We start from the raw sequence: 17,390 nt of genomic DNA, 5'->3' as shown, positions 1-17,390 counted from the left end.
CCGAATTTATTTTATTCCATTCCAATGAATTCTTCCACTATTTTTGTGGAGCGAGGGAGTGTGTGTGTGTGTGATGAACAATAATAAATAAATGCACAGGTGAGAGCATAAGTCAGCAGTGCTGTTGTGATGATTTCTTTACAATTACTTTCAAACTCCAGAGTTTATACAATAGGTCAGTTTTCAAACCCTTTGATTCATGAGTTGTTATTAGTGTGAAAAGTAATGAATTTTAGGAATGCAAATGATTTTATTATGATTTTTATGTAGTAAAAACTAAGTTCCAGGTGCAAAATAATTTTAGATTAGTACTTTAAAATTTTACTGGTGGCATGTACTATTACAATACACTTTTACATTTATTATAAATAGTAAAGTGAATTTAAGGCTTATTGACATATTTGGAGTTGATGTAGTTTCGGCACCAAAATGTATTTTAAAATATGGCCTGAAATTAAAAATGTTTTTATAGATTTAAAGAATTTCTTTTAAAAACCAACTATTTTCTTCAACTTTTGTTTAACTATTTCAGTTAAAATGGTTTTGTAAATGACTGCTCTTAATTTTTAAATGTTTAAAATACAAAGTGGCAACTTCTTAGCGATCCAGGCTAGCTATATGTAAGGTCATACAGAGAATTTTTTGGAAAGATGGCATTGTCTAAATCTCTTGAAACCCTTATACAAACTCAAGTATTGTATTTTTTGTTTCTAGATAATTTTGGAAGTGTGCTTTTCTCTCTTCATACTCTTTCCCATTTTTCATGCTTCTCTGAGTCCTCGTCTCCTCTTCCTTTGAAGAGCAGATCCAGGGTCTTACACATACTACTGAGTTATAGACCCAGTCCCTTGATATGGTTTACTTTTAAAAATTTGGTTAGATTTTAAATAAAACCATTCTCTATAATTTCCTTCTTGTCTTCTTTTAGCCATTTGGGATTGTGTTGTTGGTAAATGGTCAATAAGTATTTGCTGGTGAATTAGTAATTTCTAATCTCACCCTTCTTTCAGAATATGATGAAATTTACTAAACTACTTTGTGATCTTGGACACTTTTATGATGAAGTGTCTATGCTTTAGAGTAAACAATTTGCTTCTTCTGAACCTTGCCCTTGTCTGTTTGCCACATGTGTGTGTGCACGTGCATTTGGAGGTCAGAAGACAACCTTGGGTGTCCTTCTCCAGGGACCTTCCACCTGTTGCTTTATGACAGGATCTCTGATCGGCCTGGAACTTCACCATGGAGGCTGGTCTAGCTGGCCAGTGAACTTGCAGGAATCTGCTTCTTGCTGCCTCCTGGCTTGCCAGTGCTGAGGTTACAGGATGGTGCTACCTAGCCAGCTTGTTACTTAGATTCTGGGGTTTGCAAACTCAGGTCCTCTTCAATATAAAGCAAGTACTGCTTCTGGAGCTGTCTCCCCAGTCGCGAACTTTGCCTTTCTAAACTAAAATCCCAGTTTTATATCAAAGATGGAATGAGAACTTTTTAGACCATTCTCCCAGAAGAATTAATGCATGTTTATATTACATAACCATGTCAAAGATTATGAGGGAGAGACGAAAATTCAACCAATATAGCCATTACCATGCAGCAGTTGCCTAAGTGGCCCTCATTCCTCTTTAAGGACTAGAACTCTGTTATGTAGTATTTCCTGGGGGCTTGGTTTATTTTAGAAGCCTAGATTAGTAGAGGCAGTAGTAGCATGAAGGGGATTCATTTGTGAGGTTAGTGTGGAGTACTCTTGGGATTAGAGGAAGGAAATTGGTGAGGAAGATAAGATAGTGATTCCATGCAGTTTAAAAGATCTTAACTTTAGGTAAGCTTTGTGTCCATTTACAATATTATCAAGTTGCTTGCTTGATAACAAAAAATGATCATTTTTATTAATCGAGTCAATGGTTAGAATTACTGCTTTTGTTACCATGTTGTTTCTTAATTTATGAAATTCAGGTTATTCTCAAATGTTTCTGTTCACAAGATGTGGTTTGAATGAGAAGGGCCCCCATAGGCTCATGTACTTGAATGCTTAGTTAGCAGTTAGTGGAACTGTTTTGTAAGGATTAGGAGGTGTGGCCTTGGTGGAGGAAGTGTGTCACTGTGAGTGAGCTTTGAGGTTTCAAAAGCTCCCAGCTCCTGCTCTGGTTCCGTGCCTCTCTGCTTCCTGCCAGTGAAGGTCATGGACTAATCCTCTGAAACTGTAAGCAAGCCCCCAATGAAACAGTTTCTTCTTTAAGTTGCTTTGATTGTGATGTGTCTTTTCACAGCAATAGAACAATGACTAAGACACAAGGGCATAGTACAAATGCATCTATCAAAGTAGACCTAACACTAACAAACCCAAATCACTCAAGAATTACCTCAAGTCAGGATCATGTCATTTATACGTGTGTATTATTTTGAAGAACATTCTAAACACATCTTCCTACAAGTATTTTAATAACTAATTTAATAAGTAATGCATGTTTAAAATACATAGCAAAACTTATTTTATAGATGATAAGGAATTTTAGCTGGTTTGGTTTTTATGTTAATAGTAGAGGAATAGACAAAACATAAGAGTTGAGATCCTAAGTTAAGGCAAGATTTCTGTTGTTTTGCAAAATAAAACGTTTGTTACTGTTTCCTGGGTATCTGGGTTTGGGGGTGTGTGTTTTGGGTTTGGTTTGGTTTTTTTGAGACAGGATTTCTCTGTATTGTTTTGGTGTCTGTCCTGGATCTTGATCTGTAGACCAGGCTGGCCTCGAACTCACAGAAATCCGCCTGGCTCTGCTTCCAGTGCTGAGATTAAAGACTTGCACCACCACTGCCCAACACTCCTGGGTATCCTATATGTATGTGCAGGTCACTGGGGTGTGGGCTGGATAAACAGCTCAATTGGTGAAGTTCTTGATATAATGTCTGTCTGTGTGGTCCCCAGAACCCATGTTAAAAACAAACAATCAAAACTTTCTGGTGTGGTGTATGTTTGTAAGCCCAGCACTGTAGAGGTGGAAACAGGCAGTTGCCTAAGGCTCACTGGCTAGCCAGGGAGAGACCAGATAGCCTACTTGATGAATTCTAGGCCATTGAGAGACCCTATCTCAAAAAGCAAACTGGACAGCTCTTGAGAAATGTCCCTGGAGATTGTCTTCTGACCGCCATATGCTCATGAGTGAACACACACACACACACACACACACACACACACACACGCACGCAAGTTGGTGTTATTGTTGTGATGAAACACCATAACTAAAAGCAACTTGAGGAAAGGGTTTATTTGGATTACATATCCTGAATCATAGCCCATTGATGGAATCCAAGGCAGGATACTCAAACCAGGCAGGAAACTGGAATCAGGAGCTGACTTAGAGGCCATGGAGGAGGGATGCTTACTGACTTCCTGCTCGTGGCTTGTTCAGCTGTGTTCTTGTGAACTCAGGACCACCAGCCCAGGAGAGGCCTCACCCACAGTAGGCTGGTCCTCTCACACCCATCACTAATTAAAGAAAATGCCCCTCAGACTTGTGTTCAGACCAATCTTAGGGAGGCAGTTTCTCAGTTGAGGCTCCCTCTTCCCAGATGACTATAGCACGTGTGTCAGGTTGACATAAAACTAGCCAGCTCAGGCTCAAAAAAAGTAAAATGTAAAACAATTGTGTTTTTTAAGAAGCTTTAAAATAATTATAGTCTTTTTTTTCTCCTTTTCTCATTTTTCTTTTCTTTTGCTATTGAGACAGTCTTGCTGTGTAGCTCAGGCTGTCCTAGAACTCTTGAGCCTCCTATCTTGGCCTCCTGAGTGCCAGGATTATAGGCAGGCACCATTCTCTGTGCTCAGTGCTCAGACTAATCTAGTAATTCTAAGTGGGGGATGAGGAGAGACAGTAATTCTGGAAAACTGCTCTTTATCCTGTATTTCCTTTTACCCATTTTTCTTGAAGCATAAACATACGGGGAGGTACAACATTCTATGGTTTAGTACTCACAAATTCTAACACTCCCGACCGTATTTACACACTGTATATTTTCTTGTCTTATATATTTATGCCCCTTGAGATGAATGAGATTAACTTGTGTACCCCTTTACTCTTACAGACACTGCGGGTGGTGGGGAAGAGAAGCCTGCCGCTTCTGATTCTTCTGGAAAACAGTCTACTCAGGTTACGGCAGCAAGTATGTCAGCTTTTGATCCTCTGAAAAACCAGGATGAAATCAACAAAAATGTCATGTCAGCATTTGGATTAACAGATGACCAGGTTTCAGGTAGGTCAGCTCCTTTTTCTCTCTATCCTCATCTCCCCTCTTTCATGGATATGGAGAAATACTGTCTTTAGGGTTCAGCCGGTTACTTTTTACATATTTAAGTTCCTATAAAACGGGGAAATGCATGATTTCGGCCCCCCAGAGAGAGTCTTTGCCCTTCCAGTCCGTAGCACTCTTTCCGTCTTGAAGAGTAACCACTGTTTGTTTCAGCTCACTTTATTAAAAGCCGTGTTTTCAGGTTCTTGAGAGGGGGGGGGGGGGAGGGAGGGAGAGAGAGAGAAACAACTGTTTTATTAAAAAAAACTTTTCAGATTTTTTGTAGGTCTTAAATTGGATTTGATAGGTTTTGCTATCTCTTCTGATCTTAGGAAGTTAAAATTAAACAGATTTCTGGTTAATTGCTTGTATGCAAATAAGTTTTAGCTTTAAAGCAGTCCTTGTATTGTGATTTATTCTTTCTTCTTAGTTTTTGGTTATCATTTTGACAACATTATTCCTCTTTTTCTTTGGGGATCCTTATCCCACATCATTGCTGAGTGCTTCATGGTTTTTTTGGTTGCTTTCCTGTTTTATAATATGTGTCAGATTTTCTTGTTTCTATCTGCCTTGCAGTTCTTCATTGTAGGTGGGCATTTTCATTAGTGTATCTTTCTGACTTGTGATTTTTGATGTTATTATTGTTTTTTTTTTTTTTTTCTAAGAGCTTTGTTACTGCCCTTTCAGACTTAATAAACTCCTGTGGACAGTAGCTTTGTCTCTTGTTTTCCAGCAGTGGATTCTGCTTTCTTTCTTTTTCATGTTTCTTCCTGAGCCCACTTGGAGTTTCCCCCATTCCTAAAACAGAGGAGTGGCTAAAGATTATGTGGAGTTTATAATGATTTCAAGTAATTAGCCCTTCAGTGAAAGGGAGTTTCACCCTCATCTCTAGCTCCTTGTCCAACCATGAAGCTGTTAACATGATGGCTTTCTGCCATTGAAGCTACAGAGTCAAGTGTTAATTCTTAATTCACTGTGTTTCTCCTGGGGGAAACTCTTTTTTCTGGTTTCTGAGAGATTTGATTGACTAGTAGTTATCTTAAATAATTGTTTTCTTCTGCTTTGTTCAAGTTTTTGCTACTGGGGAAGGGTTAACTTCAATCATTCACTTTGCCATTTTCAGCAGTTGGAGATAGAAAATTTGTTTGGTCTGTTCATTTTTGTCTTCTTGAAAATTTTTGTGGGATTATTCACTGAAGAAAATTGTGTTTGATTTTGAGGAGACAGTTGAATATGTTACCTGTTCTTGGCAAAAGATAAACAAATGATACATCTGAAAACCATGTCAAGGACTGAAATATGAACTACTGTTTCAGCTACTTTAAATGTTAGGAAATGCGCTATATAAAAGCCAGCCTTGAAACTTGATATCATATATCAGACCAGAATATTATGACTATGATTTCTATTATATGGAGACCATTTTTCGTGTGGATTTGTACACTTAGTTGTCTTCACATAGACAACAACCAGAGTACTCTTTTAAGTTCATGTGTGGTCTGGTAAGGGGAGGAAATAGTTAGCTACGCAGTAATGTAGAAGTGAAGAGGAGGAAGTGTTAGAAGAACAGGGTGAACACCAGTCATCAGCTCCATCCAAGAGAGAAAAGAAGAGCCGAGCACTGAGTATGTTTAGGATTCATTTAGGGAAAGTGTATGTGTGTACAAGTAAAATGGTGGTAAACCAGTCAGTCATACATTTTAACCTGGTAATCAGCTTTCCCATTACTACAACCCAGCCAAGATTCTCATTAGTACATGACTGTTGAGGGGCAAACCATTTGCCTAAAATGGTGGTATATCAGCTCTGTCTTGCAGTGATAAAATGCCTGAGAAAATAACTTGAGGCACTGGTTCTTAATCCATAGGTCATGACCCCTTTGGGGGTTGCATATCTCATATTTACATTATGATTTATAACAGTAGCAACATTACCTTTATGAAGTAGCAATGAAATAATGTTGTGGTTGAGTCACCACAACATGAGGAAGTGTTTTAAAAGGTCATAGCATTGGAAAGGTTGAGAACCACTGACTTAGAGGAAAGGGATGTATTTTGGTTTGTTCTCCCAGGAGTCTCAGCTCATGATCCATTGGCTCCATTAGCTTGGCCCTGAAACAAGACAAAGAACCCCAGGGGCTGAATGTGTAAGAGAAGGCTGTGTACTTGATGGTGGTCAGGAAGCAGATGAACAAGTACCAGGGGCTAGAGACAAGATAGATTCTTAAAGTACTTGCTCTCAAGAACCCACTCCCTTTTTTACCTTCTAAGAGCCCACCCACTGTCAGTTATCAGTGGGATAGTCCAGTTATGAGGTCCACGCACTTTTGTTTCAGACACTCTCAATAGTCCATCAGCCTCAGTACTTGGTCTTTGGACATACCACTTGAGCAGTTGGAGACTGCTTTTAGGGAAGGCCTATTAATAATAGTATTTAAATCAAGCTTTAAAGTGGTAATTGCTTTTAGAAGCTTTTGCTAACTAACTAATAACTCTACCAAGTAACCTTGAAGCCAGAATTAGTGTGCTTTTTACATAATGAAAAGGCTGTGACACAGAGACTCAGTAACCTGCCCAAAGTCAGCAGTCATGGTTAGCTCTGGCAACGCCCCCTAAGTAATTGAACTCCAAAAGCTCTTTAAGCCATCTGTAGTTCCTCAGAATAATATGCTTATTGACTGTCACAGTATTAGAGCTGTACAGAGAATCTAGATTTTCTGTACTGGATTCTGTGTTCCTTATCCAGGCAGAATCTGATTGACAACAGATAAGTAGAATCCTAGACATATGGAAGCAGAGAAGAACTTGAGCAAGGCCAAAGTTTTTAAAGTCTTAAAGAAACTGGGGCCAGTGTGGAAATACCTGGTAGAAATCAGTATGGCTCATAATAAGAAATTCTCTAGGGAATAGAGTATAAGTCAAAACGATTATTAGAATTGTAAGTAGGTTTTAAAGATTGTTGTTATGTATGTGACTGTTGAGATTAATCGGAGAGTGGAGGAATGGTGATTAGTAGAGGTCAGAAAGCTACCCTATGAAACTGTGGAGTGGATCAGTTTAACTACAAGAGGAACATGTGGGAAGACAAGTGAGAAATGCTTGCATCCCTGAATCTAACCAGGATGATTACATTGAATCTAGAGACAGTAGAGACCCGCTTAAGAAGGCAGCACTGGTTTTGGTTGACCGTAGATAGGAGTTTTGATTTTGACATGGGAGGTTAGGACTCAGGAATTTAACATTTCACTCATTGTAGGGAATGATTTCCAGTTTTGACTTTGGATCCTAAGAGTGGAGCAATTGTGAAAATACAGAGTACATAAGCTTAGTGTATTTTTGGTGATTGTTGCATAGTGATTTTCTTTTAATGTTATTAACCTGTACTTTTAATTGTGCTTGTTAGGGAAAGGCCTTGGACAGGGTAATTAACTGACTTTTCATGACCACCCAGGGCCACCCAGTGCTCCTGCAGAAGACCGCTCAGGAACCCCTGACAGTATCGCTTCTTCCTCCTCAGCAGCACACCCAGCAGCAGTTCAGCCACAGCAACCTCCGTACACAGGAGCTCAGACACAAGCAGGTCAGATTGAAGGTAAAATAGCGACGTTCAGAGCCGTGTGTGGGAAGGATGTGCACAGAAGTATTTATTGAGGCATGATTGGTGATGCGATCCATTTACATAGGGAATCCCCCTGTCTAACATAAAATAGTTTTATTTACTGACATGTTGTAATTTGGTGTCATAGAGCCAAATAATATATTGAGTATGTTTCTGATTATTGAAAATTTAAAAAAGGGGATGAAAAATGTTTAAGTTAATATAAACACAAAATGAAAGATTAGGGGGAAATGACTTTATTCTCTCCCCTCCAAAAACTGCATGTTTTCTGTCACTTAAAAAGATTTTAAATAGAGGTGATGAAGCATAATTTTAGTTAAATAATGTTGATTGCTTATTAGGTTAGCAGAAAAGTTAATTTCTTTCCAAATTATGTGTCTTCTGTAATTAATTTAATCTCTTGAGTTTTGATATTTTTCACTGATCAAAAAGATGTGAAAATTAAACTAGACCATTAGTTTCAAAAATAGCTCATTAATCATGAAATTGAAACTTCAGTATTTAAAAGGGCTGGTTGGTATGTTTGAAGGATCTCAGACCAGCAAATGAGGAGCCTCGTTGAAAAAAACAATTCTGCAGAACATGGCTAAGTACCTTACTGAGCTTTAGTGTACCCCCTTGACATTATGATATTATTTCTGTTAACTGCTATGCATGTTAGGACCTTTAAAAGTGTACATTTTACTTTAAAGAAGTAAAATGGTGGTGCTCTAAAAATTTGTACCAAAGGGTCAGTTGGTGATAATGGTATATAATAATAATATAAATCAATAATAAATAAGTTCTTAGCATCTAAAGCACCTGGTTTACTTTTAATGTAAATGTTAACTTCAAACTGTAGCATAAGATGAGCTGTGACTAGAATCCTTTTGTCCCATGGTGATACTTTTCATGCTTGCTCATAAATCACTGGGAACTAGCAGGTGGATGTCAATGTGTAGGAGGCTGCAAATAGATCCATATCTGACACCATGCACAAAACTTAAGTCCAAGTGGATCAAAGACCTCAACATAAATCCAGTTACTCTGAACCTGATAGAAGAGAAAGTAGGCAGTACTCTTGAACGCATTGGCACTGGAGATCACTTTCTAAATATAACACCAGTAGCACAGACACTGAGAGAAACAATCAATCAATGGGACCTGTTGAAACTGAGAAGCTTTTGTCAACAAGACAAAGTGACAGCCTACAGAATGGGAAAAGGTCTTCACCAACCCCACATCTGACAGAGGGCTGATATCCAGAATATATAAAGAACTCAAGAAATTAGACATCAAAATGCCCAACAGTCCAATTAAGAAATGGGCTATAGAACTAAACAGAGAATTCTCCATAGAGGAAGTTCAAATGGCTGAAAGACATTTAAGGAATTGCTCAACATCCCTAATTATCCAGGAAATGCAAATCAAAACGACTCTGAAATACCACCTTACACCTGTCAGAATGGCTAAGATCAAAAACACAGAAGACAGCTTATGCTGGAGAGGATGTGGAGCAAGGGGAACTCTCCTCCACTGCTGGTGGGAATGCAAGCTTGTACAGCCACTTTGGAAATCAATATGGCGCTTCCTTAGAAAATTGGGAATCCATCTCCCCCAAGACCCAGCTGTAGTACTCTTGGGCATATACCCAAGGAATGCTCAATCATACCACAAGGGCATTTGCTCAGCTATGTTCATATCAGCATTGTTTGTAATAGCCAGAACCTGGAAACAACCTGGATGCCTTTCAACTGAAGAATGGATAAAGAAAATATGGTACATATACACAATGGAGTACTACTCAGCAGAGAAAAACAATGACATCATGAGGTTTGCAGGCAAATGGATGGATCTAGAAAAAAATCATTCTGAGTGAGGTAACCCAGACTCAGAAGGACAAACATGGTATATACTCACTCATAGGAGGATACTAGATGTAAAACAAAGATGACTAGACTGCTACACAACTCCAGGGAGGCTACCTAGAAAATGGGACCCTTGGAAAGACCCAAGGATCACCCAATGACAGAGAAATGGATGAGATCTACATGAACAACCTGGATGACAGCAGGAGTAATGAAGGGCAAGTTTTGAGGGAAAGAAAGCTTAGGGGAGCAGGAGATCCCAGCTGGATCAAGAACAGAAAGGGAGAACAAGGAATAACAGACCATGATAAATGAAGACCACATGAGAACAGGAATAGGCAGAGTGCTGGAGAGGTCCCCAGAAATCCACAATGATACATCCTCTGTAGACTGCTGGCAATGGTCGAGAGAAAGCCTGATCTGACCTAGTCTGGTGATCAGATGGCCAAACACCCTAACAGTTGTGCTGGAACTCTCATCCAATAACTGATGGAAGTGGATGCAGAGATCCTCAGCCAGGCTGCAGGTGGAGCTCCAGGTGTCCAATTGTCGAGAAAGAGGAGGGACTGTAAGAGCGTGAATTGTTGAGACCAAGATTGGAAAAAGCCCAGGGACAAATAGCCAAACGAATGGAAGCACATGAATTATGAACCAAAGGCTGTGGAGCCCCCAGCTGGATCAGGCCCTCTGGATAAGTGAGACAATTGAATGGCTTGAACTGTTTGGGAGGCATCCAGGCTGTGGGACTGGGACCTGTCCTTAGTGCCTGAGCTGGCTGTTTGGAACCTTGGGCTTACACAGGGACACTTTGCTCAGCCTAGAAGGAGGGGACTGGACCTGCCTGTACTGAATCCACCAGGTTGAGCTGAATCCCCAGGGGAGTCTTGGCCCTGTAGGAGATGGGAATGGAGGGGAGGGGCAGGGGAGAAGGTGGGACTGGGGGCGGGAGGGGGGAGGACAGGGGAACCCATGGCTGATGTGTAAAATTAAAACACAAATATAATAATAATAAAAATAAATAAATACAAACAAACAAAACAAAAACAACAAAAAAAGAATTCTTATGTTTTTTCTCCACCAACTTTAGTTTGTCTTCCTCTGCATCAAAAATACAACAGCCAGAACTAAAACCAACTAGAACTGAAGTGGCTATGGTTTCAAATGGGAGGTAGAAGCAGGATGCAGAGTTTGGATGGACAAAGAGGGTAACAGTGTATCAGGTGGACTAAAAACTGTTGAAGTAACTGGTGTAGGTTATTCTTGAGAAGAATTGTAAGTAAGTATTTGAAAAGTAAGGTCAGTGAGCAGGAATGAGATGTAATGCTTGCTTAGTAGAGTTTCTCATTGCCTTTTGAGGACTTTTTTTTTTTTTTAAATATATATCCAAAATCCAATATATTTAACATCTTTTAGTACTATTGTCCCTGTAAAGGCTGCCAAAATTTAAAATCAATTAAAGTTTAGGAATATGAAAGTTTACAATGAAAATTGTCTTCCACCTGTGTTCCCCCACGACCACATACTCTCTCTAGCAGTATTAGATTCATACCATTGGATTTACTTTGGGGTGGTACTAATTGTATATATGCCTTGCTACAGCTATTGCTTATCTTACATTTAAGGATGTAGTATAGTCAGAAGCAAAAAGATTAATAGCTAGTCTAGTTCTAGATCAGTGTTATGAATTATACTAAAGCCATATAATTAAAGTTTGTCATTAGATGCATTAGAACATTTTCTTAACAGTACTATCAATTTTAATTTATTTAGCCAAGTATGTCTAATATATCAATATAGAAGCACTTGATTTAGGAAGGGGTTGTTTGTTTGTTGTATACTAGGAATGTGACAGATTGGAACATTTTAAACAACATTCAGTAGGTCCCAGTTCAGACTAGTTGCAGTTTCAGTAGCTCAGGTGCCACATTTGGGCTGTTGTGTTAGATAAAACATATAGCTAAAGATAAGCGATGAAGCTACTTTAGTGAATACTTTTTGATAATGTAATGTATATTTTTTAGATATTGCCATTTATTTAGATCAAGTTCTGGTTATATTTTGAGCACAATCACCAACAGAGCATGACTTAATTGGTTAATGTAATTTTATTTCAAATCACTAATTTCATAAGAGATTAAGAATTTCAAGTTATTAATTGATACTATAAATACTATATTTTCTCCAAAAGCATTTTTTATTATTGATTGTAATTTTAATATCTTCTCAGTTGGCAGGCTCAGGCTCAAGTATTATAGCTCAGTGACCAAGCATAAACCTAGCTTATGTGAGACCCTAGGTTTAATTTGAAAAGTGAAAATCTAGAGGCAAGCCAATCTTTTATGTTTGAGTCCAACCTGAGAAGATAGTTCTATTTCAGTTAATGATGGAGTACTGTCTAATGATGTGTCATTAGATAACTTTGACCAATATAAACACCATAGAGCGGTGGTTCTCAACCTTCCTAATGCTGTGGCCATTTAAATACAATTCCTCATGTTGTAGTGACCCCCCAAAATTATTTTTGTTGCTGCTTTATAACTGTAATTTTGCTACTGTTATAAATTGTAATGTAAATATCCGTGTTTTCCTACGGTCTTTGGGGGTTGCAACCCACAAGTTGAGAAATATTGCCATAGAACATATTTCTATAAAACTGAGGTGGCTCCAACATCACTAGGTGATGCAGTATCCTATATTGCAAAGTGAGTGACCATGTTGAAAACAACTGAAGAAAATTAAAGGACAATGTTACTCTAAAATCAGTGCCTTTCTTTTGTATAATTTGATAGATACTAGAAACTAAACAACTTGTAATGAGAAAAGTGCTGTGGATCATCAGAGAGGTATTGCTAACATGTAAGGGTATGTGAGAGGGCAATGCAGTTGTCCCTTAGCTCTGATTACTTACCTGATGGCATATGGTCTTAAAAAATGCATTTTCTGCAGTTTATGAAGTGATAACCACTAGAGTAACATCATATAAATACTTGCTTCCAGCTAGCATTCTTCACAGTTTATCTATAGCAGAACGAGCAATCGCCTTTCTTAAATTACTCATTCTTGTCTTCATAGACATTTAAAGTATAACGAATGTATTGTATATTATTATTCAGTGTGCTTGTATATTAAATTGGGAGGGAATATAAAGGTGACCTAAAATATTTCTCTGCCAAGTTAAACCTTCCTCTTCCATCTGTATTTTCTTCCATAGGTCAGATGTACCAACAATACCAGCAGCAGGCTGGCTACGGGGCGCAGCAGCCTCAAGCTCCTCAGCAGTACGGTATTCAGTATTCAGGTGAGCGGGTGTTAAAGGGAGTTAATTTGCAGCTTTTGATCTGTTTCTGTATTCACTAAATTTTAAGTTATTCCTCCTAAGTACTTGATTTATAATACTTACATTGTCATAATAGAGGTTAGGGGAAGCAGTACTTATTTACATTTAAATTGTCATGTTTTATCAAATCAGCGTTTCATTTTTCCAATGAACAAATAGGATGTAGAGATGATTCTGCAATAATTTGTAGTATAAAAAATGTTTTAATAACATTAAAAATCCAACCTGTTAGATAACTTCAAATTGAGAAAAAAAATAAGATTTTCTTTTTTTTCTGTATCACTTATAATTCTGGGGTACTCTTAGTATTTGTAGATATATTAACAATTTATCCACACATGGAGAAGCGAACTTATTAAAAAACTAAAATAAATTACTTAGGTATTTAACCTGTTGAAAATATGCTAGAATAAAATAAAATATACAAATGAAAGATTTACAATGGAATTGGGGCAAGTAAGAGTGTTTGGATGTTTGGACTGTGCTGCCAGGCGAGGTGACACAGTTGTCATCTGACCCAGGGTCTCAGCACCTGGCATGTCCAAATCATCTGAGAGCTTTTCTGTGGTTGGGTTCTGTTCCAGAGACTTTGAATATTTTGTTTCAGTTTTACCGTCTGTCCACTGAAGACTGTCTGCATTTGATATGAAGAGTTGCTTTGGTTATAATTTAGGTACTTTTTCCAGTTACATCAGAGTGTCTATCCACCTTGTTGTATAGTCAAAGATTAAAATAACTTCTATAAATTAAATCTTAACAAAGTTCTATTTTGAGAATTTTGTGTCATTAGAGTATGAGTATAGCTCAACAGGTTATAGATGTATGACTAGAGATAGAGAGATAGACAGACAAATAGATATAGCAGATACAGCTACAGTGTAAGTCTGCTACTGCCTAGTTTTGTAAAGGAAGCTTTGTCAGGACACTTGAGCCCTCCATGTTTCCCAGTGTCCTTGGTGTCATTGCTGTACCTTGGCACGATACTGACAGTCGAGTGAGCAGTCACAGAAGTGAGAGCAGTGTGGCCCACAACCCCTAAAGTACTTACTGTCGGCCCTTTATAGGAGAAGAGGATCAGCCTTCGTCTTTCATTGGTGCAGATAGTGCTGATTGCTGACTTAGACTACAAAATTTTGTCAGTAATTAAATTTGCTACATTTTTAAACCTACAGTTATTTTGTTGGGTTTGTATTTGCTGTAGAGTGATTTTACCTTAGAGATGCTAGATCTTACTGTAAAATGCAGATGGAGTGAATTTAAAGGAAATGCCCCTTTAAATTAAAAAAAAAGCCTGTGGTAGAAATTATATAATGTATAGAATTAATAGGCGTCCAGAGCCGAAGAGATAATGTCGTCAGCTGACCTAGGAAATGCTCTCAGCCCTGCTTGTGCTTCAGGACCTCCTGAGCAGCTTCTTCATCCAGGCCCTATTCCTTTTGACTTCGGTTTGCTTGGAGGTGGGACTTGGCTTTGATATCTTAAATAGCATCACAGGTATAGCCAAGGAGAGGACCACTGATCTTGTCCTGTGCACTCAAGACCTGCAGGTACTCAGTAAGGGAGCTGGAACAGAACCTTGTTCTCTTGACTTATACCATTTTATATTCTGCAGTTTAGAGCAGAGTGGTCAAGGCTTTAGGCTTAGTTGTAGCTATTTCTTGCAGTTTGTGATAGTCTTCCCCTGATGATAATCATTTTGGGAGTTTTGGGTATGCAGCAGTGGAGACAAGTAGATGTAATAGAGAAGTATTGTTACATGATGATTGATGGCCCAGCTACTGGAGTGGCATTCTTACCACTTACTGCTATTTCCTCTCCTGAGTAATAATTAAGACTCCAGGTGTTTCCCAGTTCAATTAAAAAAGTTTAGATTCCAGTTGTGGAATGAAAAGACAGTTGGTTTTGTTGTTTCCCTTCAAATGGGGTAGTCATTTTCAGTATAAAGGTGTTCCCCAAAAACTTACAGGAAAAAGTTAACACCTGAAAGTTTTTGTGGGGGCTGGCGAGTTGGCTCAAGGTTGAAAGCACTTGCTGTCTTTCAGAATAACAGTTCATTTTCTGGCACCCATGTTGATGGTAGCTTACGACCACCAGAAATTCCAGCAAGTTCTATGCCCTCTTCTGACCTCCATGGGTGGGTGTACACTCACACACACAATTTTAAGTTTTGCATAGAAGAAAGGAGAAATTACATGACATCTATGATCTTACCATAATTTATTTTTGTTCAGTATTCAGGTGCTACCATGAGTAAAATGTGTTAGATAGTTGATGCCTAAGCTTTCTCTTAGAAGTTTTAGTCAGGGTCTTCACTGAGTAAAATGTAGTACTTTACAAATTTCCTGTTACTTCCGATCCTGCTAGTCCTATTTCCTTGACTTTGAGAACTATGGAACTAGTCACCTAATTTCTCTGCATGGAGACTTCGTAGTGGTGCCGGTAGCAGTGACATTGACATTCTCTGACATTCTGGTTTGCCAGTTTCCCTCTGACCTTTTCCAGTTTTGTTCATGGACTATATCATAAAGGTTTCTTTCATAAGTAAATTTTGAACCAGGTTCAAGGTGAGTTCAGAATATACTCAAATTCATTCAATCCTTTTTTTTCCTAAATGCAGGGTTGTACATATTTTAATAATTGTCTTATGTATCTGGTATTTAATGCTGACAGGATTCCAGTCAATGGAGAGTTTTCATTGCAAGTAGCTGCAGGTGTGTTTCATGGTAGAGATAAAAGTTTTCAGTGAAGCAGATTTTATTTTTAATTATATCCTAGTAAATAATGAACATAGATGTTGCTTTTGTGGGACAATGTGCTGTTTTTTGTTTGTTATGCCATCTAAGTCAAAATTTGAGTTGAAAGGCGAAGTATCAGGTACCAAATATAAAAGATTTTAAGAACTGTAAAAATGGTACTTAGTAATTATTCTTAACTTATTCTTAGATATTATAGTAAATACACTTTAAAACACTTTATTTATATGAAGAGTATTTGTAGCATTGTTTTATTTCTAAAGCACTTGTTGTCTGTAATGTGTTTTCATTTGGTACTGTTAAATAGGACTTCCCTCCAAACCCGATTAGTGACTACTTTTATGATTTTCATCTTCCTGAAAGCATAATTCTTTCACTTATTATTTGAGCATCTTCTCTAGGAATTATGTGCAAATGGGAATTTGCTCAAGGGTTATTTAGTTTCAAAACAGTTGTCATGAAAAGACATGTATATAGTAACTTGAATTTTAGAATATAGGATTTAAAAATTGTCCGGAATATTTTTATAACTACTTAGCCTTGAGATATTTTATGCTGGACTCACTACATAAATATTTGAATACATTTATTAAATTTTTAATCATTTTTGGTCCATAGCAGTTAGATTAAGTCTTTGGAAAACTTTCACCAGAAGAACCAAGACATATATGTTATTTATTTTGCTTTTTCAGCTAGTTACAGCCAGCAGACTGGACCCCAACAACCTCAGCAGTTCCAGGGATATGGCCAACAACCAACTTCCCAGGCACCGGCCACTGCCTTTTCTGCTCAGCCACAGCAACTGCCTGCTCAACCACCACAGCAGTACCAGGCGAGCACTTACCCTCCACAAACTTACACTACCCAGACATCTCAACCTGCTAACTACACCGTTCCCCCTGGTGCTCAGCCTGGGATGGCTCCAAGCCAACCTGGTGCTTACCAACCAAGACCAGGTTTTACGCCATCTCCTGCAAATACCATGACTCCTCCTTCCAGCGGGCCTAACCCTTATGCACGTAACCGTCCTCCTTTTGGTCAGGGCTATACCCAACCTGGACCTGGTTATCGGTAAGGAGGTTCAGCCTCACTAATGATGGCTAATTACCCCCAAAAGACTACAATACTATTTTGTTTCAATTTGTACTGTATTGAAGTTCAAAAATTTAAAAAGCAGAGCATTTTTTATGATATCATTGTTGCTGTTAATTGAAAATATAATTTGCTGGAATATAAACACAAAAAGACCAAAATGAACATTGTTTCCTTCCCTGCTTAAAATTGTAGCAGCTTCCTAGTTATTTTGGAAAACTACTCTTGCGTGTAAAATGATTGGCTTTCTAGTTCCCAGAGGATCTTAAAAAGCTAGGCTAAGGTTTAGCCATCACACTTGGCTATTTACTATTAACATGATGTACTAAAAATAGAGTCCTTTGAGAAAATGACTAGACATTATGTATAAAGTGTAACAGTGATAGGCTAATAAAGGTGATTGAATCCAATAGTGGTCTTGTCATTTAATTATTTCAGACATAAGGAAAACAGTCATCTTATTGG

At 38.2% G+C, this 17,390-nt stretch overlaps 1 protein-coding gene across 5 annotated transcripts in view; it reads left to right on the top strand.

Annotated features, from left to right (window-relative positions):
* Positions 1 to 17,335, top strand: part of Tfg (trafficking from ER to golgi regulator) — a 29,919-nt gene extending 12,584 nt beyond the window's left edge. For 2 of the 5 annotated variants that reach the window (XM_036203500.1, XM_036203501.1), the window contains exons 5-8: positions 4,075 to 4,242; positions 7,729 to 7,869; positions 12,955 to 13,041; positions 16,526 to 17,335. In XM_036203500.1, coding sequence (XP_036059393.1) covers positions 4,075 to 4,242; positions 7,729 to 7,869; positions 12,955 to 13,041; positions 16,526 to 16,908 — 779 coding nt within the window. In that variant the 3' untranslated portion in view covers positions 16,909 to 17,335. Of the gene's footprint in view, positions 1 to 4,074; positions 4,243 to 7,728; positions 7,870 to 12,954; positions 13,042 to 15,750; positions 15,792 to 16,525 lie in introns of all 5 variants that reach the window. The other 3 variants (XM_036203504.1, XM_036203503.1, XM_036203502.1) reach the window with 3 other exon arrangements.
* Positions 17,336 to 17,390: the final 55 nt, after the last annotated feature.

Source organism: Onychomys torridus, chromosome 12, assembly GCF_903995425.1.
Source record: "Onychomys torridus chromosome 12, mOncTor1.1, whole genome shotgun sequence".
In the NCBI taxonomy this organism is placed as follows: domain Eukaryota; kingdom Metazoa; phylum Chordata; class Mammalia; order Rodentia; family Cricetidae; genus Onychomys; species Onychomys torridus.
This window is presented reverse-complemented; position numbering and strand designations above follow the sequence as displayed.